Source organism: Xenopus laevis, chromosome 6S, assembly GCF_017654675.1.
Source record: "Xenopus laevis strain J_2021 chromosome 6S, Xenopus_laevis_v10.1, whole genome shotgun sequence".
Classification (NCBI taxonomy): domain Eukaryota; kingdom Metazoa; phylum Chordata; class Amphibia; order Anura; family Pipidae; genus Xenopus; species Xenopus laevis.
The window spans coordinates 18,004,840-18,026,590 of record NC_054382.1 but is presented as its reverse complement, the minus strand read 5'-3'; the positions used below and the strand labels follow the sequence as shown (position 1 = coordinate 18,026,590).

The window sequence follows — 21,751 nt, the reverse complement described above, 5'->3', positions numbered from 1 at the left end:
CTTTCTTTAATTTACACTACAGAGAGTTGCCATTCCTTTTCTAACAGCATCCACTGAGACCAGACCTGGAGAATATCACTCAGACAGGACACAATATACAGTCACCTGAGTAAATGAAATAGTAAAACAACACCTATAACATACTGGGTCTCCATTATTAATGGGACAAAGCAAAAGGACCAAAAATTCAACACAATACACAATGTTTCTCTCCCCAACAATGTAGCTTCTGTTTCTATTAGGGATGCACCGAATCCAGGATTCGGTTCGGGATTTGGCCAGGATTCGGCCTTTTTCAGCAGGATTCGGCCGAATCCTAATTTGCATATTCAAATTAGGGGCGGGGAGGGAAATCTCATAACTTTTTGTCACAAAACAAGGAAGTAAAAAATGTTTTCCCCTTCTCACCCCTCATTTGCAAATGCAAATTAGGATTCGGTTCGGTATTCTGCCGAATCTTTCGCGAAGGGTTCGGCCAAATCCAAAATAATGGCTTCGGTGCATCCCTAGTTTCTATGAATTTCAGTAGAATCACAGGCATCATAAACTGATTTCAGCACAGGAGGGTTATAGTACAAGGGCACGATGAACAAATGGTAAGGGAATAAAATAATGGGGAGGATGACGTTTAAAAAAAATGTGAAAACAATATTAAGGAATCTGGCTAATATGTATTAGAGGTTCAGCCAATCATGTTGCCTGGAGATCTTTTAGATTCTAGTGGAACATTATCAAAATTGGTGGGTGGTAAAATAATTGTGACATATACATGAATGTCTGGAGTTGCAGGAGGATTATAGACACATGCAGCTCACAGTTCTTGGGTTGCCACTTTTTAAAGAGCAGAACACTGATGGGGGTGGACCCATGAAGCAAATGGGTGGGTTGTAAAAGGGATGGGCCAGTGATGTTAAGGGGTCAATCACAAAAGTCAGATACTGAAAATAAGGACAGGGAAAGTAAGTTCAAACGGGGATTGGGGTGGACTGGGGCAGAACGAGAGGGCATTATACATTTTTGGGGAACTAAATTGGAGGTAAATTTGGAATACTGGCCTTAGACTTGTCTGGTAGTTTACAGGATAGGCTGATAAAATATTGGCTTGGTTGTAACCTCAACTGGAATAAGCTGACCATACACATACAGATGTACTGGATAAATGGTCCTAGGACTTATCCTTAGTTATACAGAACCACGAATAACTAATATGAATATGTAAAGGCTCAGGTTACATAGCAGAAAAGCTCTGTACAATATAATGGTATTCTACAGAGCATATCCATTATCCACTATTTAACCTGTGCCATTTAGCACTATTTCAATTGCCTCCATTGCTACACAGCAGCTTGTTTATATAAACTAACACACCCATTTTACCAGTGTAGGGCAAAAGTATATTATATTTTAATTACATTTTCGGCAATTCTGTCCCTTTAAAAGTAAAACAATTATTTGCGTCAATGGGTAGAGCCCTTCTTCGCTGTGAATAAACGAACACAGACACAAGAGAAATTCACCGAGTCAATAATTTATTGTCCTGCATAAGAAGTGGAATTCCAATTTACAGATTTAAAAACATCGCATCAGCTGTTAAGTTACCAACATGTTCAAGTATGACGTTGAAGAGGAAACGTACGAAGCCTGAGGAGACCGATAATCTACCATGGCAAACAGTGATTTACAATTAAATATTTTCACTTAAAATGTAAAAACAGTGAATATCTTTAAAAAAAAACAAAAAAAAAACAGCAAATCACAACCTGACACCCACAATTAGTGAATCAACCAATTTGGTGGCAAAGCAGAGAGTGATGCCTGACACATTAGCGAGAACACGGTGAGGATGCAAACGTTGTGCTTATTTGTTCATAGAGAAGTCCACAAGGTACGGGACTTTGTCAGCGGCAGGAGTTTCAAAGGGCACCTGTTCTCGGGTAAAAATGTTATCCCCAACCAAAGGTGCGGCTAATAGAGCCCGCATTCCGGTTGGGGATAACTCGTTTTTTTTTTTAAAAAAAATGCCCCCCCGCCAGCACTATGCTACCCGCACCGTGAGTGAGCTCCCAGTGTGAGCAGCCATGTTGTGTCACTCGCATGTACATAATGAGCAATTTGGGGCACTTTTCATTATGCTCATGGCATAATATATGGCTATGGCTGCTCTCACCGGGAGCTCACCCCCGTTGCCAGTAGCCTAGCGCTGGTGGGGGCATTTTTTTTTTAAAAAAAACCTACTGTTATCCCCAACCGGAATGCGGACTCTATTAGCACGCACCTTTGGTTGGGGATAACATTTTTACCCAACAGGTGCCCTTTAAGGCATATTAAAGGGAACCAGTTAGACTGGCTGTGCTCAACAACAACTTGTGGGTGAATGAAGTTAACAGTATCCCGCTACAAAACAGACCCATTTTTATCCCCCGGAAGGTTCACAAACCTTACATGGGTGGAGCTTCCTAGAAACAGGTGGCCAAAATTGTCTTTTCAAAAAAAACAGCAAGTATGAAACACAGCATTACACACACACACAAACACACATACAACAGCAATGCTGAAATTACACTGATCTGTGCTCCTATTGATTCCAAATAGGTTTGACTTCTTTTCACCTATTTGCTTGTTCCTTGAGTTGATATTCTAGCTGCCTGATTGGCTATAAACCAGTGTTTGATCGTGTGCACTGTGCATTCAAAGCCTTAGTAATATCTGAAGTGAAACATGCTGCACAAATAATAAAGCCAGAGATAAAAGTTCTGAAAGATCCAGTGTTAATCCCTTGTATCCAGTGGGGCGGCTGCATATCATCCACTAACCCCCATTGCTGCTTATTAAAGTAGTCACGATGAGATGAAATCCTCCGGCTCTTCCAGGTCCTTCTGTAAGAAGATAAGGAGGGGTTGAACTTGATGGACTTTGTCTTTTTTCAACCTGATTTAACTATGTAACTATGTAAGGTCCATTTGAGCAGAACAGGGGATTCCATTGGGAAGGTACTGAGATGAGAAATCCCTGCAAGGTCTGTGCTTCTTTGTGATAAGTGTATAGACTGTCAGATGGAGACAAGGACAGAGCTGGTTTGATGCAATATGGTATTGCCACTTTAAATCCATGAAAGAGCTGTTTTCTATTGATAACTACATTAAACCTATCAGTGACAAACCATTAGGCTTATTGTTTTAGCACAGTGATCCCCAACCAGTGGCTCATGAGCAACATGTTGCTCTCCAACCCCTTTGATGTTGCTTATTTTTTAATTCCTGGCTTGGAGGCAAGTTTAATTGAATAAAAACCATGTTTACTGCCAAATAGAGTCTCATGTAGTCTGCCAGTCCACTTAGAGGCTACCAAATGGCCAATCACTTATTCTGGAGCACCCCGGAATATTTTTCATGCTTGCGTTGCTCCCTAACTCTTTTTACTGTACATCTGGATGTTGATCATGTTGGGGGACCCCCATTTTAGCATTTGTGGAACTACAACCAGCAGCATCTGTAAGGCTGTTGGCACACTAGGCATTTTGTCCTTTGCTTCCCTCAACAGACTGAATATCCGTCTCTGCCAGTAATTTTTCAAATACTACTATTAAATGACAAGTGCCCTAATGCTCACACACGTAGCAGTGTGCCAAGATCACCAGCCATCATTGTTTGTGCACTGAATATCTGGATCAATGACAGGCAGAAAGGGGGGACTGTGTCCAACACCCCAATGTGCCAAAGCCCTAAAGACTAAGGCTCCACTTCAATACAAAAACTCATAGCAAAGGTGTGATCAGCCTGTCCATGGAGATGATCAGCCAGCTGGTTTGCAGTTTCAAGGGACCAACCCAAAATCAAAAGTACTGTCTCTCATTCACATCTGATGTCCATCTTATGTAGATATACACTTTTAGTGACAAGTTATGGCAAATATCAGTGCAGAAATTCAGACCAGAGAAGTCAAAAGCAGCAAATCAGACTTGTGGCCCTTCAGCTGTAATGCTCTATATATATCATTCCCAGTGTCTTTTGCTTCTACAAATATTTTTTCCCTTCCCATTAGAGAAATGTCCCATTCCAACGCATTGGCCATTAACCAGCTGTGATACAGTGTAAAGTTTATTTCCCTGCAGTGCGTTTTGTACAATCCCATTCCAGCATATCTCAAGGTTAATTGCAATAAAGTGAAATCACGTGTTTCCTGTTCACACTCTGTGCAGCTTCAAACATACAGGTGATTGTGGAGTCTTCAAACCAAACAGAACATACTGCACCAATAGGACGGTGAAGGGAACACCTGAATATTTCAGGAAGACCACACACAAACTTGGTGCAAGCAAAAGCAAGTGCTAGACATTTAATCACTGATAATGGCCTTGACATAATCAGGAAAAAATAATTTTCTTGAAAGCTACAAAAAGACTGTGCTGCACCATTTCACAAGAAAAACAAAAAAGGACCCAGAGTCTTTTGGGTATTCCAGTGTAATATTATAGCTCAAGTGATCACCTTGGGAAGAAGAGCCCAACTGAAAGGAGCCCCCTGACAGCGATGAAGTTAAAGTCCAAGCTCACTGCACAACTTGGCTGCCAAGAACAATTGCAACGCATGTGAACTATACATTTCTCAACCAACTCCCTGCCCTACAATAAAAACTGCAGCCCTGATATCCTTCATTGGCTTCATTCGTGTGGGACAACTTAAAACGCTACAGTTACTTGCTCGAAACCCCCTGCACATACTTTTCCCCTTATATTATAGAACACGGAAAGGCATGTATTCAAAATCATTCTCTTCCTTTCCAAAATTAATTTCCACAGTATCCAAGAAAAAACGAGACCGATATTTAAAATGAGTTCCACCAGAGCAAATAAAAAAAGCCCACCAACAAAATGCTTACACGTGTGATATATACATAAACGATAAAATCTAAAACAATTGGTGTTGTTTGACACGGCTCATGAGTGCAGCCAACTGACTGGGACCCAGAAGCCCTCCGTCTCCAGCCTGTCAAGGGTTGATCTGAGTTCATTGGACGCTGTAGAAAGGTCATCGTTGACTATGGTTTTGTCGAAAAGGTGATCGTACTGAGCTTCCATGGTTTCTGCCGACTGAATCATCTCTTCAAAGTCTTCATCCTGGAAGAGGGAAATTGTTATAGATCTCAGTGATAAAATGAACTGCAGAAGTGTCAACTATATTGCAATATGACCGGGCTGAGTGGCCATATTGGACTTTGAAAGAACACTAACTCTAGCTGTATCTCATATATATATATAGCTGATGTAATGTACTAATAATAATCAATGGTCGGAAAACACTGCACCGCCCTGGGGATCTTTTGAAACAATGTGCCATCATGCTACCAGCATGTCCCATGGATTCCTGGCACCTAGCAAACAAATTACCAGCAAGTCAATGGGAAACACCGGGCAATGTTTGAATTCACTTGTGTGGTTCCAACATGTCTGCACCCCAACTCCAGAGAATTAGACCTTCCTTGTCCTTAAAGGTATAACTGTGAAAAGTAGGGTCAAAGGGTTAAAGGAACTTGGGGAAGGGGGGTTATGCCAGTGTCCCAATTATTTTCATGAAAGATAGGTACAGTTGTGTTCAGAATAATCACAGTCCGAAATTACTACCCTGATCAATCACTGTTTTTGGTAGAAAATATACTTCTACATGGCAAATAATTTACTAGTAGGTGTAGTTATAGAAAACCAAAAGACCCAACAGTCATGACATTATGCTGATTATGTGTAAATGAATCATTAAGTGAGGCTTGTTCCAAATAATAGCAGTTTGGAGTTCAATTAATGAGCTCATTCATTCTGTGAAAAAACAAGTGTCAGTTACGGCCCTTATTTAAGGAAGGAAGGAGCAAATGCTGATTATAGTGCATTTCTCTCTGAAAATGGCTCATTCCAGACATTGTTCAGAAGATCAACGTAGAAAATGGCTCATTCCAGACATTGTTCAGAAGATCAACGTACTTTGATTAAAAATTTGATTGGAGAGGGGAAAACATATAAAGAAGTGCAGATAATGATAGGCTTCTCAGCTAAAATCATCTCAAATGCTTTAAAATGGCAACCAAAACCTGAAAAACGTGGAGGAAAACAGAAAAATACCATTTGAATGGATAGAAGAATAGTCGAAATGGCAAAGACTCAGCCAATGATCAGCTCCAGGAAGATGAAAGAAGGTCTAAAGTTACTTGTGATTCTGTTACAATTAGAAGACGCCTATGTGAAGCCAAGCTATTGGCATGAAGCCCCTGCAAAGTCCTATCATTGAAAAAATTGAAAAAAAGATGTTCCGAAGAGCTTACAATTTGCCAAAGAACACATTGACTGGCCTTAAGACAAATGGTGCAATATTTTGTGGACTGAAGAAAGAAAGATTTTTCTTTTTGAGTCTAGGGGCTGCAGACAGTTTGTCAGACGATCCCCAAACACCGAATTTATCCACAGTACTGAGTGAAGCCGGTGAAACATGGTGGCAGAAGCATCATGATATGGGGATGTTTCTCATACTATGGTGTTGGGCCTATTTATCACATACCAGGGATCATGGATCAGTTTCAGTAAATCAAAATACTTGAAGAGGTTGCGTTGCCTTATGCTGAAGAGGAAATGCCCTGGAAATGGGAGTTTCAACAAGACAACGACCCCAAACACACCAGTAAACGAGCAACATCTTCTTTCCAGACCAACAAGATTGATGTTATGGAGTGACCAACCCAATCCCTGGACCTTAATCCAATAGAAAACTTGTGGGTGACATAAAAAATGCTGTTTCTGAGGCAAAAGCAAGAAATGCAGAAGAATTGTGGAATGTAACAGGTGCCAGAAGTTGGTGGACTCCATGTAACACAGATGTGCAGCAGTTCTCAGAAACACTGATTATACAACTAAATATTAGTTCAGTCATTCAAAGGAAAGCAACATCTTAAACATTCACTGTATAAACTGAAAAATGTTTTGAGTTTGTAAAGAAGAATGCAGACACTGCCTAATATTCCCTTTTCTTCACTTTCTGTAAAGGAATAACAAGAATTTGATACATTTTTCTTCATGTTTTGAATTGGAACAGAATGTGCAGTGTTCCCAATGCATTTGTGTCTATGGAAATTAAAGCTATTATAAGGATTTTGAGCTTTATTCATTTTGCTATTATTCTGAACATAACTGTACTTTGTTGGTTCCTTGTTCCGTTACAAGGAAAACCATTAGCTTATAAAGCCTGTGCTGCTGCACAAATACAGTAGGTACATTTCACACAACTTAAAGCACAGCAAAACGAATGCCTATTGGGTAATTAGAACAGCCCCCATGTAGTTCATATGCTTCATGCACATTGTTTAAAGGTATTAGTCCCAAAATGTTTCTGGTAATTCAGTTCTCCAGATTAGTGATGTGTGGGTATTTCTGTAACTTGCCAATTGGGCGGTTTTGGGTTGAAATTTGGGATTGTGGGTTAGGATTGGGTATGGGTGAGACCTGAAGGAAGTAATAACAGTTTTCCCCTTCCCACCCCTAATTTGCATATGCAAATTAGGGTTCGGATTCGGTTCGGTATTCGCCCGAATCTTTAGCAAAGGATTCGGGGGTTCGGCCGAATCCAAAATAGTGGATTCGGTGCATCCCTACCAGGCACCTGTACCTTCCTCCATCTCACCTGCACTCTCAAGGGCTAAAAGGCAGGACATCCTCGCGGCCCAGAACTAAAACACTTACCGTGAAGGTTTTGGCTTCCCCTCTCTCATCCTTGCCGGAGATCACCTTTGCGTTCCTCCGTGTCTCTCTCAGGCGCTCAATAGTGGGAGGCTTGATAAATATAACAAAAGGCTTAAATTCAGATGTTCTCAAGTGTTTCAAGCTCTGGAAGAACAGAGAAGAAGAGAATTAGATCCCTCTCTCATTCAAACGAAAATTTAAAAAAAAAATACATTTAGTAATAGAAAACATATGACATTTTTTTCAAATATGTCACATTCCGTTAAGATTTCCTTTTGAAGCGTTTAGTGTATATATGCTAAGTGAATGCGGTTATTGCCCCGGTTAGGAAGGCTTCCTTTCCACTCGCAGTCTGCCAGCGTTGGAAAGTGTGACCCGCTTGGCAGCAGGCGTCAGTACCACAGCCAGTAGGCACAGTCATGCCCAAATCTTACACTCTGCTTTTCCAATTTGGTGGCAGGACTATTCCTAACAGACATGTCTAAACATCAGGAATGGATATTTTCAGTCCAAAGTCAGTTTGTTCGCTGTCAGCCACTGCTTTTCACTATTTATAATTCGCCTTTTAACTCGGGAGGGTGATGTCATGCTCTGGGCAGAAAGCTGCATTAAAGACAGCAATGAAAGTCCTGGAAATGCTCCCTCTTTTATTTCATGGGGCTTTTTTTTTCACTCGAGGTGCTTAAAAAGTCAGAATGTGTTTGATCAAGGAGACGTTGATGCGCCATTTCACGGGCTGTTTTGAAGCAAGAGGATTATTAGTGTTTGTCATCTGGCACGAGGTTTCTCCAGGAATTTGATGAAAATAGGTAAAAAAAACAATAATAAAACATGGCCTAAATTACTCCCCTCCTCGTCACAAGCTGCTTCTTTTTTTTTTCGTTTTGGGAGTTACTCTGGCCCAGAAGGGAACTGGTTCTTTTGCTATTCTTTATTGGATCCACATATCATTCCTTGGGAATGCTGTAACAGCCTCGGTTCCAAAGCCACAGAGAATATTCAGCGATTGTGGCACCGAGAATCCTTTTTTCCCTCTTTTGCCGCCGGCTATGGGGAAGAGTCACACTGACTCAGTAAGAGATATCGCCTGATTCACCATTGCTCTCTGAAGCCATACATCCATTAAACGATCAAGGCTTTCTTCATTGGGACATTCCCTAGCCCTTCATCAGATCCCTTTCCTGTTGTTTTGTACAGTGTAAATGGATTTATCATGGATGCCAACTATGAGTCAAAATGAACAGCTTCCCCCAGAAGCAAGATCTTGTAACTAAGTTGGCTGGATATTGCGCTACAGAAATATCTACTGTATATTCACTCTTTAAGGGGCAAATTCATCAAGGGTCGAATTTCGAGGGGTTAAATCCCTCGAAATTCGACTGGGGAATAGAATCGAATAGGCAATTCGGGCGAATTTACACGCTGGCGAATAGTCGAATTGGCGAATATTCGCCAGGCGAATAGGCGCTCGATCGAAGATTCGATCGAAGGATTTTCATTCGATCGAATGCCTTTTTATTCGATCAAAAACTTGGAAAACAAGCCTATGGGACTTTCCCATAGGCTTTTAAAGCAATTCGGTAGGTTTTAGGTGGCGAAGTAGGCAGTCGAAGTATTTTTAAAAGAGACAGTACTTCGACTATCGAATGGGCGAATAGTCGCAGCGTTTTTGCGCTCGATCCAGTACTTCGACTGTCGAATGGCGAATAGTCGCAGCGTTTTTGCGCTCGATCTATTCGAATCCTTCTACTCAGGCGAATTTACGCCAATTCGATAGTCGAGGAGCTCAAAAATTCGAAGTTTTTTTACTTCGAATCCTTCACTCGAAGTTAGTGAATCGGCCCCTAAATGTCTGTGTATCGGGAATATATGGATTTCTTTCCATTAATACATGCAACAATATTCCAGACCAATATAATAAAGTTTATTTCATTAGTAATCCCAAGGAAAGCATGGACAAAACCTTCATTGCATTCCCATAAACATATCTAACAATGTGTGTGTGTATGTGTAGGGGGTTGCTCCATGAGTAGGTGGCTGGGGTACAGCTTTGGGGTGCATGCTGATTGTATGGATAACCCTAAAACTAGATTTAAACTTTTTAATTCAACAGGTTATCAGACTTTCACCCTAATTTATATGAAGCCATTAACACTTTTTGTAGTTAATGGTTTCATATAAATTAACCTTTATAGTAGTTAAAGGGTGAGGGCTGATAACCTGTTGAATTAAAAAAGTCTTTAGTGGGAATATAATAAACAATTGCAAGTGTTATTGCGAATGTTTAGCAATAGTTTAGCGCTACTCGCAATGTAAAGTAATTTGCTGGCTAATATTACATTGCTAAGAAGCGAACACCTGCTCTGGAGTTTCATTAAATATTTTGTCAGTTTCCTATGTGCCCCCAGTCATGTGACTTGTGCTCTGATAAACTTCGCTCTTACTGCAAGTTGGAGTGATATCACCCCCCCCCCAAGCAGCCTAACAACAGAACAATGGGAAGGTAACCAGATAGCAGCTCCCTAACACAAGATAACAGCTGCCTGGTAGATCTATGAACAGCACAAAATAGTAAAATCCAGGTCCCACTGAGACACATTCAGTTACATTGAGTAGGAGAAACAACAGCCTGCCAGAAAGCAGTTCCATTTCTTTCTGAAAGCACATGACCAGGCAAAATGACCTGAGATGCACCTACACACCAATATTACAACTAAAAACAATACACTTGCTGGTTCAGGAATTACATTTTATATTGTAGAGTGAATTATTTGCAGTGTAAACAGTGTAATTTAGATATAAAAAAAAATCATAAAAATCATGACAAAATATATATATATATATATATATATATATATATATATATATATATATATATATATATATATATATATATATATAAACCCTACCCCCTACCCTACAAAGACCCCCCTCCCTCCAGCCTAAGTGTTACCCTGGGCAAATGCCCCTAAAGTTTTACTTACCCCTCAGTGCAGATTCAGGCATTGGAGTTCACGGGCGCCATCTTCTTCTCTTCGAAAATCTTCAGAATGAGACCGGTGTGGGGGTACATGCGCAGTTGGAGCAACTTTCTCCAATTTGTTTCGCGACAACTGCGCATGCGTCGAAACTCACGACAATTGCTGAAGTGCCGGTCTCATTACGAAAATTACCGAAGCGCCTGAAGATGGCGTCCATGAACGCAGATGCCTGAATCTGCACCGAGGGGTAAGTAAAACATTAGGCGCATTTGCCCAGGGTAACACTTAGGCTGGGGGGAGAAGGGAGGGAGGTCTATGTAGGGTAGGGGGGAAGGAGTTTTTTTAACTTTAGGGTTGAATTCTCCTTTAAATGACATATTTTATATTAGTGAGCACCCCCCCAATCCAATGCAGATGATCAGATGAGAGCAAAGCTCTACAGGGGCACAGGTTTGGATTTTCAGTTCAGAAATAGTAAATGTTAGTAAATGTTATAACTGCACGCTAGAGGAGGGATCCTGGGCCTACAGAGCTGCGAGCTGGGAACGCCCCGCCCGGCACCAATTCACTTAGCGCTGAGTAAGCAAAGCTTCCCTTTCCAAACAAGCTGAGTCAGGTGGGCACCATAAAATCACAGAATTGTGCTACATTGGCAATAAAAGCTTAGAAAGACTAAATTATCAGCTTCCCAAGTGGCCCCTTAAGGCGTTACTGTATAAATGGAATGAGCGGATCAGGCCAAAGCGCAGCAGCTCAATCCGGTGAAAGTTTTAAAAATAGAGACATAAAAACCAAATTAATGTTGTGAAGAAAGATCCGATTATTATTGTTAATTGGCACCGAATGTTGTTACACGCAGCACGGCTTAACCCCATGATGTGGGGCAGAAACCAGCAGTGCGTCATTAGGCAAGTGGAGCTGCACAAATACGGTGAGAGGGCGCGTGTCCTTTAGCTAAAGACGACCGGGTGCAACTTTAAAGCTGGTCATAGACGCAAAAATTCGATCGTACAAATCTCCGTTTCGTACGATTTTTAGGCCATGTGTGGAGTGTCCCGTCATTTTTAAGCGAGATGGCGATTGGTCGTTCAGTTGATCGGACAGGTTAAAAAATTTCTGTCGGCTACTGATAATATCTCTGCAAGTATTGCCGATCTGACAATATCAGTGGGCAGTAGCGATCGTAGAGGGGGACGGGCCCTGGTGCGGGACGCGCAGCCGGGCCCCGCCCCCCTCCGGCCGCATTTGGCCGCATTTTCAGTGGCGAATGGACTGCTGGGGGGCCCTGGCCCGCTCGCACCCCCTGCTCCCTCAGTAGTTCCGCCACTGTCAGTGGGAGAATGGCACCAGCTTTTGTCGGACATCGGAGCTATGCTTCTGCTCATAATAGGATTTAAAGGCGGCAGAATCCATGTATCCAAAAGGAAGTTTGAGAAAATGTATCTCAACCATTGCCTTGGATGGGCCTGAAACCAGGGCGGCCAGTTTAGTATTGTCCTCTCTAATACTTTAGTAGTGCAGCCGGGAGTCTTCTATTTCTCTGTCCCTTTTCTTTCTACTGTAGCTTTTTTTTTAACCATCACAAAGTACACAATGTATTGTTTATTTGGATTTTAAATGTTTTTTCCCCCCCACAAATGACAACATTTTGAATATTGCAACAATAGTTGTGAGTCCCTCCAAAAACAGTCAAGATGATTAAAAAATGCAAAAACATTTATTAGGACTTAGTAGAAAACGTCCTAACGCGTTTCGTGCCTGTTTCGTGAGCCTATGACTAAGTGCCCTAACAGGCACGAAACACGTTAGGCCATTTTCTACTATGTCCTAATAAATATTTTTGCATTTTTTAATCATCTTGACAGTTTTTGGAGGGACTCACAACTATTGTTGCAATTTCGTGGATATGCAACTGTGGACTCGGGTGAACTGTGAGTGTATCCCTCCCCCCCCACATTATTAAAAACTTTTTGATTATGGTAGTGCACATACTGGCTCCAGTTCTCTCTGTTTATGTTAACAGGGTGGTTCACCTTTCAGAATGTTACAGAACTGCTAATTCTAAGCAACTTTTCAACTGGCCTTCATTTTTCCTTTTTTTTTTTTTTTTATAGTTTTTTTATTTGCCTTTTTTCAATCTGGCTCTTTCCAGTTTTCAAATGGGGGTTCACTGCCTCATTTGCCCCAAATGTATTGTTATTGCTACTTTTTATTACTCATCTTTCTACTCAGGCCTCTGCTATTCAAATCAATGCATGGTTGCTAGGGTAATGTGGACCCTAGCAACCAGATTGCTGAAACTGCAAACTGGAGAGTTGCTGAATAAACAGCCAAATAAATGTAAAAAAACAATAAAAAAATTTAAATCAATTGCAAATTGTTATACTGAAAGTTAATTTAAAGGTGAACAACCCCTTTAACACGAATAACGGAAATATTCTATGACGAACCAGCTATTCGTACTGTTATCTTGTCATTGTAAAGGAAATGTAAACCATAGAAACAAATGAATGTAATATTGCTCAGAGTGGCCTCCTCAGCGCTTTCACCATTTACTTTAGTTTTTTTCACTAATAATGTAATGATATATAATGAATCGAACATCTGAATGTGACAGTTTTGCAGCTGCTCCTGGTGCTATTTTCTGTTTATATCAAGAGTAAAATTACAGTGAAACAGTGCAATAATTATAATAAAATCTGGCAGCAGCCAATGGGAAATGAGAGGGTGTTCTGCCAAAAAATCATGCCTGCTTATTTACGATTGGCTGCCACTGTGCTGAGTAGACAGGAGTGCTGCCGGCCCTCTAGAAATAGCATCAAGGGGTCTTGGTTTAACCCAAATGCAGAGAATGAACTCTTATTCTGCTCTAGAGTAACAAAATACTATCTACAAATACAAATAGTATCAACGACAAAACATATACAGGTATGACATCTGTTATCTGGAAACCCATTATCCAGAATGCTCTAAATTAATGAAAAGGCTGTCTCCCATAGACTCCATTATATCTAAATAATCCACATTTTTCTGTAATAATAAAACAGTACCTTGTACAAAGATATAATTAAGCCTTTTTGGAGGCAAAACAATCCTATCGGGTTTGTTTCACGTTTAAATGATTTTTAACTGCTTGCCTCAGGTATGGTGATCTAACTTATGGAAAGATCTGTTATCCAGAAAACCCCAGGTCCCAAGCATTCCAGATAACAGGTCCCATACATATGTGTGTGGGTATGATAATCACAACCATGTTTTGTGTCTTACCTAAATCTGTAATTGTTCATGATGATTTGATGCAATAGGGTTAGGGTTACACAATTTATGCAGTCTAAATAATGGACTGCTCAAAAGCAGGGCTGGTTGGGGTACATTTCTTATCTGGCTGTAAATGCCTCTGCTTTGTTTTTTTTTCATATTTACTTGCATTGTCAGGCCTGGATGGTATTTAAAGGAGAACTAAAGCATAACTAAAGAAGTAGCTAGAAATGTTGTACATTATGTTTCGTGCTTCTGTACCAGCTGAAGGCAACCACAGTTTTTTAGCAATAAAGATCTGTGTCTCTAAAGATGCCACAGTAGCTCATCGTCTTCTTTTCTGCTGATTCACTGCACATGCTCTGTGCTGCTGTCACTTACTGAGCTTAGGGACCCACTCACAATATACAGTACACATAGAATAGAAATGTCACAATATAAGGCTGATTAGTAATTAATACAGATAATTACTACATGGCAGCACAGAAACCAATGCAATTAGCATCAGAATTTAATAATCAGCCCTGTAGCATCAGCTTATATTACAGACCAACCTCATTATCTGCTGGATAATTTGCGACGACCCCTAAGCTTAGCTTCTCAACAGCTGCTCAGAGCCCACTGAGCATGTGAGTGTCACAGACACTTTCCAAGATGGTGACCCCCTGTGACAAGTTTGAAGTCCTGGATCATTGCTGCTATTGACAAGCTGAAACTTTAGCCTCGTGCAATAAGTTCAGTATAGAAAATATGGCATTTTTAGCCCTATTCATTGTTAGAGTTCAGTTCTCCTTTAATACTGGTGCTGCTAATCAGTATTTAAATGTGTATTTCTGGAGGCATCTCACCTCCTATGAACTGTAGTGGTGGTTTTACAATTCTGCTGCTCTGACTCAATAACGGAATCCCACAGATTAGGCGCTAAAGGCCCTGAATGAACGATACTCACGTGAGGCTGCACGTCCAGCAAACAAAGTTTATTCCTCGCCAGGACCGACCTGACAGAGTCTAAGCTTGTGCCGTAGTAATTGTTTTTATATTCGCCGTACTCAATAAACCTTATCAGAACAGAAGAGAAAAGGTCCAGTTAGTTTGCGAGCAGAAAAAGGACTTTGGTAATCCCTTCATAAAGTTAAATGAGAAACAGAAGTATTTCTATGCAACATGTTATCTTTACCATGTTTTAGAAGGGAGGCTCTGCCAAGTCCTCTAGCGTGTCATTTCCAGAGAGAAAAAAAACACGAAAACTCCTTGTATTTTACATTTCCAAATCAGTAACACCTGCTAGTATTACCGTTAACCAGCGCAGAAAAAATCCTGCAGCCTACGAGCACACTAATAGTTTCCATCACCTCTTTGTCTGAGCTAATGCAATGCCATAAAACACTAGGAAAGTTAAACAATTGAAACTACTGAAATTTCATTGCACGCTGAGGTATATACCTGGCACGGCCCGCCACTAACAAAAAAAATATATCTATATCTATATAGCGGGGAAGCTGTTGACAGAAAGAAGATGGTAGATTATCTGCCATAAAATTGCTTATCTGCAGCTTAAAAAACCAAAACAAGATAAAATAAAAGGCGACATTTATGAGCCATAAACCCTACTCTAGAATAAATTCCATGAGATACAGTATCATTGTCCGGTAATAAAAATGCTGGAAAGATAGGAGTGTATTCCAGGAAATAACAAAAAATTAAATATATACTATAAAAAAACGGAATTAAGGAGAGTTATGTTTTTATTCACATGTTGCCGTGGATATGCCAGAATACATACACCCTCCAGCAGCCGGATCAATGGGGGCATTTTTCCGAAATACCGACTCTTACATGGATGCCCCTCCAGCCTCGTGTTTGTGTTTGGTTATAATGAAACTCGCTGGTGCCCTAATACACGGCTGCCAGTTTAACTACGGACTGCGGAAAGGTGGCAAATAATCTGAAAGAATAACACCAAATCCTCAAATGGCTCTTCCTCCCGGACACAAAAACCATATATATATATGTATATTAGTAAGTCTATTTAGACTTGGTTTAACACGGTACTAACAGTTGTGTATTTGTATAGTTTATGTAAATCTCTCACAGAACACAATGAAGTCTTACAGAGGCTGTCTCTCTCATTTTCCCATTAAAGTGGACCCGTCACCCAGACATAAAAAACTGTTTAATAAAAGTCCTTTTCAAAATAAACATGAAATCCAAATTCAATTTTTTATTAAAGCGATCATAGCTGTTGTAAACACATTTAAAAATCTCAGCTGTCAATCAAATATTGTCTGCCCCTCCTCTATGCCTAGGCATAGAGGAGGGGCAGACAATTACTTTCACTTTCCATTCAGCACTTATTAGTCACTGCTCTCCACACATTCCCCCCTGTTCTCTTAATCATTTAATTGTGTAGCCAGGACATGGGGATGGACATCAGGTCCCCCATTCTGGTGCACAAACAAGATTCTGAGATGACACAAGGCTTGTCTTAATAACAGTTTCCACAAAATGGCTCCTGCCTGCTTGTTATAATTATGAATTCCCAGATTGAAGGAAACAAGATTCAAATAATTTATATAGTGTAATTAAAGTTCATTTTGCTTGACTAATGTGATAAAATAGGATTTGGAATGTTTTTTTTGGGTGACAGGTCCCCTTTAAAATTGCTTGTATTTCTCAGTACTGGAGCCCAGAGCCTACTTTTCCCAGGTGTTTTACCCCAACCAATATTGGGGTGCCCTGTTAATCAGCAGTGTATGTAGCAGTGCACTGAGCTCCCCTTGGCAATGTTATATAGTCTCATGGTACCAAAGTGGACATATCTTAGCCGTGGCCAATCCCTGTACAGTCACACTTACTTGTTATTGTGGATGTCGGTTTCAAACAAATGCTTAGAAATAAATATATATTCGACGCCATCTTTCTCTTGGCTTCTCTTCGCTCTCGTTGTATCTGGCGTTTCATTGAGAAGAAAGAGAAATAGTTTAATGTCGCATCAAACAAGTACCAGAAGCAGTGGAGCTGGAAGCCTGTGCTGAACTACATTCCAGTAACAGAAGAGCTGGAGAAAAGCATTATTTCTAGCAGACGCACGCGCTGAATAGATTCTAACCACACTGAAAAAAATGATATATAGATGTCATACGTTTTTTGAAATGTCTTTGAAAGAGGGTCAAAAAGATTTTTGACCACGCCCATTCTGTGGCCACACCCTCTAATTACCACGTTCATTTTACAAATTTGGCAGGTTATGAAAGTTTGAACACATTTCTGTCGTTTTTATGTTATTAAAGTTTTGCTAATGAAGGGGAATTGCCCTTTAGGGTGGTGGCCCACGTGCAGATTCGGGGGAGATTAGTGGCCCAGCGACAAATCTCCTCTTCTACGAGTGACTAATCTGCCCGAAATGCCTTCCTGCCAGCAAGAATGTGAATCGCGGGCTGGATGCCATTGAGATCAATTTGTTTTCCTAAGTTGCCTCATGAGGAAAGTTTGGGCGACTTCAGAATACTGAATGATCCGTATCCCATCCCGCCGGTGATTCCCATTCTTACCAGCGGGAAGGCATTTCATCGACTAATCTCGCCGAATCTGCACGTGTGCCACCACCCTTAAGCTGCTAGTCACAGACCTGCCTATCTTAAATTGTTACAATTACTTATTTGCTTATCTTAAATTGTTACAAAAGTATCTAAGTGCACCTGCCACATATTCTGGCCTCTCTGCCAAAAGCCAATTAAGTTTGTTTCTTTTTACTCAGACCAATAAGCTGCTAGCTCTGGAGTTGGCAGTTGTTATCAGCCAGTGCATTGCCACTAAAACTGGAGGCACCAATGAAATCCTCAAGTTAACGTAAAGCTAAAAATGCATGTCTTTTAATTGCTACCACTTCGAAACGATTCGAACTAAAAATTGTTCGACTATTCGATAGTCGAAGTACTGTCTCTTTAAAAAAAACTTCGACCACCTACTTCGCCACCTAAAACCTACCAAGCATCAATGTTAGCCCCCATAGGCTTTCTAGGCAATTTCTGATTGAAGGAAAATCGTTCGATTCGAAGAATTTAATCGTTCAATCGAACGATTATTCCTTCGATCGAACGAATAGCACAAAGTCCTTCAACTTCGATATTTAAAGTCGACGGATTTAACTTCGATGGTCGAATATCGAGGGTTAATTAACCCTCGATATTCAACCCTTAGTAAATGGGCCTCTACGAGTCTTGGCTGGAGGCAAGCTGCCTTTTACTACTCTGTTTGAAGAGTCAGAACTAGGAGTTCAAAAAGTGACCAACACTGCTCTCAGTTGTAAATACATTTACACATAAACCTTAAATTTTTCATCTCTTGATTTTAAAGGAGAAGGAAAGGTCCTTTTACTTGGGGTGCCAAAATGTAAGGCACCCCGAACAGTGGAGTAACTAGATACTAGTGGGCCCCACAGAAAATTATTTTTCAGGCCCCCAAAATGTTTAGAGGTTGACTTGTTTTTCCAATATTTATTGAAACTGTATATGAATTAGGGCCTCAAGGGGCCCCTATACCTCTGGGCCCCATGCAGCCGCAGGGTCTGCTTCCTCTGTAGTTACAGTATGTCCCTGCCCCCAAGTGATTGCATGTACTTACCTGAAACCCCAGGCCGGTGCTCATATTAAGAGAAAACTGCACTGGCCTGGAGTTCTTCCAGAGAGCTATTTCGTTCTACTACTTATGCGTCTGCCCTGGAAAATTTGATGAAAGAAGAAGTTGGAAGAAGATCGCTCCGTGGTGCTCACTGGAAGAAGCCCGGGCTGGTGGAGTTTTCTCCTGATAGGAGCACCGGCCCGGGGTTTCAGGTAAGTAAAGGAAAACTAACTTTTGGCACCTTTCCTTCTCCTTTAAGTTTTCTCATATTTTTGTTGTCCCTACAATTTATAATACTTTTTCCTGATTTTATATTTTGCACTATTTTTTTCTTGTCCCCAGGAAAATTGTAAAACGTATATAATGTAACATTGAATTCACTGATAATCTTTTCCTTTATTGGGGAACATTATATTTTGGGTTTACAGCTCATTAAAGTGCTGCTGTCAAAACAATGTTTCGGGGTAATACAGCAGATGAACCCATCCATGAACCATTGGAGGCAAATGGAGTTTGTTGCCTTGAGATCAGTTTCTATACAGTCACGTCGCTGACGCAGAAATGTGTTAAAACTTCCCGAAGGCCTAAAAAACAACATGGTTTTATCCTGGTTATGTCATAAAGTATATTTTTTCCATCTTTCGCCCTCATTACTTTCCAGCGCTTTCCCTCGCCTCCAGTTGATGGGATCTAATTGACAGCAGAGGCTCCAGTCCCGGAGAGGTCACATATGTTAACCCCAAATGTCCTGTGGAACACTCAGTGGTTATAATCCCTGGGAGAGAATCATCTTTATAAGCGAGCTCCAAACAGACGGGTTTAACACGTGTGCATAATTGTGAGTTCAATTCGCAACGGGAAACATGTTTGTGTTGGTATGACAACTCACGGGACAGGCTGGGAGTGTTACACGTGTGCTCTCCCAACATTTTGGAAATAGAAGGAGGAACAAAAAGATTTGTCGCGCTGCGACATTTTTGACCACGCCCATTCTGTGGCCACACCCTCTAATTACCATGTCAATTTTACAAAATTTGTCAGGTTATGAAAGTTTAAACACATTTCTGGGTTTCTGTTTTTTTATGTGTTATTACAGTTTTGCTAATGAAGGTGAATTGCCCTTTAAGCTGCAAGTCACAGTTTCCCCAAGAGACCTTCTTATCTTAAATTGTTACAAAAGTATCTAGGTATCTATTCTGGGATCTCTGCCAAAATCCATTTAAAGGGGAACTCCGGCTTCCAAACCAAAATTTGATAGAGGCCCACATAACACAGAAACCCTAATATATCCATCGCAGTTACCTGTTTGTTCAAAAAGTATGAATAAATGCCATTTTCTATGCTGAAATCCAGCTGTTTAACAGTTCTTGTCTTTCTGCATCATTTGAAATCCTGGCAGGGAAGGAGGGACTAACCACTGATGTTACAAATTGTAACAACTTCTCCACAGCTTACAGACATCATGCAGGAACTACATAACCCACAATGCATTGCACTGTGATGTTCTGTTCCTTATTGAAATCACGTGTGCAGGGAATTGTGGGGTTTGGAGGATGCAGGCTGAGGACAGATGGCTGTTGATACAAAGTAACAGTAGTCAGTCAGCTCAGCAAAGTAGTCAGTCAGATCAGCAGGAGAGCAGGGGGCTAGGCTTAGGGAACTGTCAGAAACCATTAAAAATCATGAAAAGTCTGCATATTTTCTAATTGATGTATATTGCAAAGTTGCTTGAAATTAAGTTTACTTTTCAAAAAGCTTAAGTTATGTTTGTGTGGAGTTCCCCTTTAAGTTTCAGAAACCTTGTATCTTTTTCTGGCTGTTCAGTGCAGGAGATCAAAGAAAAAGTCAGACATTTCAGAAACAAACCCGGGACTGAGGGTTGAGCTGTCAAAATCGGGACTGCCCCGCGAAAAAACAGGACAGTTGGGAGGTATGCACATGGGGTTATGTGACTGTGCAACTTCAGCATCCACATTTTATATATGCAGCGTACTCTTTACAGTTACACGTGCACAGTGTTAAAATAGGGCAAAAATAATTACTTCCCTGGCATCTTATGGGGCAACTGCTAAATAAGCCACCGGACAATAACACTGTTAATACAGCCTGGGGGCAAGAAGACAAATCACACAGGTCTGGGCTTAGTATTAGAGTTATGAACAGTGACAACATATTGCACAGTGCTGATCACTGTAAGGGGGTATCCATTAAACTTACAGATTAATTACATACAATGACTGATACAGGAGGTAACATGGACCCTGCCCTGTATACGGGATGTAAGGTAAGACGCACGGGATGTACAAGGTAGTTCTCTATTGTTTACACTGGTCCTCGTTGCAGCTCAGCAGCATAGGTGGTTATACACAGGTGCCTGATTAAACATCAGAAATATGGATGGAGAATCTTTCATTTAGATGTGTCTACATTACCATTGTCTCATGCTCATTCGCTACAACCTTTCAAAGCCCTCCTATTGTGTTACAATTATACATATAGAAAAAGGCAGAAGGGGTGTGGTCTATGTAGAGGTGTGGCTTGATATCCCTGGGGGTGGAGCAAGCCTAAATAGAACTCTCCATGGCAGGAACAACTTACTAGTTTACTTATAGGCTGTACAAAGGGTTCTGACTTGGCAGAGTTTAGGATAGGATGGGGGTATCTGCCAATGGTATGGAGAAGGCCAAACATGTCACATTATTTCATTTGTAATTATAAAATGTAATTGAATTAGAACTGCATTTTGTTGAGTTGTAACTGAAGTAAGAACATAATGAGCGACCCACATAACAGTCTAACCTGCAGCCCCCTTTATTACTGTGCCGGATACCTCCCAACATCTTGGAAATAAAAAGAGTCAAAAAAGTTGCCGCGTGTAGCGAATTTTTTTTGACCACCCCCATTTTTGTGGCCACACCCTCTAATTACCATGTTCATTTTACAAAATTCCGCATGTTATAAAAGTATGAACATATTTCTGTGTTTTTTTTCCAGTTATTACAGTTTTGCTAATGAAAGTGAATTGTCCTTTAAGCTGTGAGTCTGTAACTTTTCCCAAGGGACCAGTTATCTTATATTGTTACAATTACTTATTTGCTTAACTAGATACATTTGAATTGTTACAAAATGTATCTTATCTTCTGTTGCGGCTGTTCTGGGCTCTCTGCCAAAAGCC

At 40.7% G+C, this 21,751-nt stretch overlaps 1 protein-coding gene across 3 annotated transcripts in view; it reads right to left on the bottom strand.

Moving 5' to 3' along the window:
• Positions 1-1,512: 1,512 nt before the first annotated feature.
• Positions 1,513-21,751, bottom strand: part of LOC108719851 (MAGUK p55 subfamily member 7) — a 216,991-nt gene continuing 196,752 nt past the window's right edge. For all 3 annotated transcript variants that reach the window (XM_041567396.1, XM_041567397.1, XM_018269077.2), the window contains 4 exons: positions 16,812-16,905; positions 14,906-15,014; positions 7,718-7,861; positions 1,513-5,116 (listed from right to left, as the gene is read on the bottom strand). In XM_041567396.1, the coding sequence (XP_041423330.1) occupies positions 4,937-5,116; positions 7,718-7,861; positions 14,906-15,014; positions 16,812-16,905 (527 nt within the window). In that variant the 3' untranslated portion in view covers positions 1,513-4,936. The remainder of the gene's footprint in view (positions 5,117-7,717; positions 7,862-14,905; positions 15,015-16,811; positions 16,906-21,751) is intronic.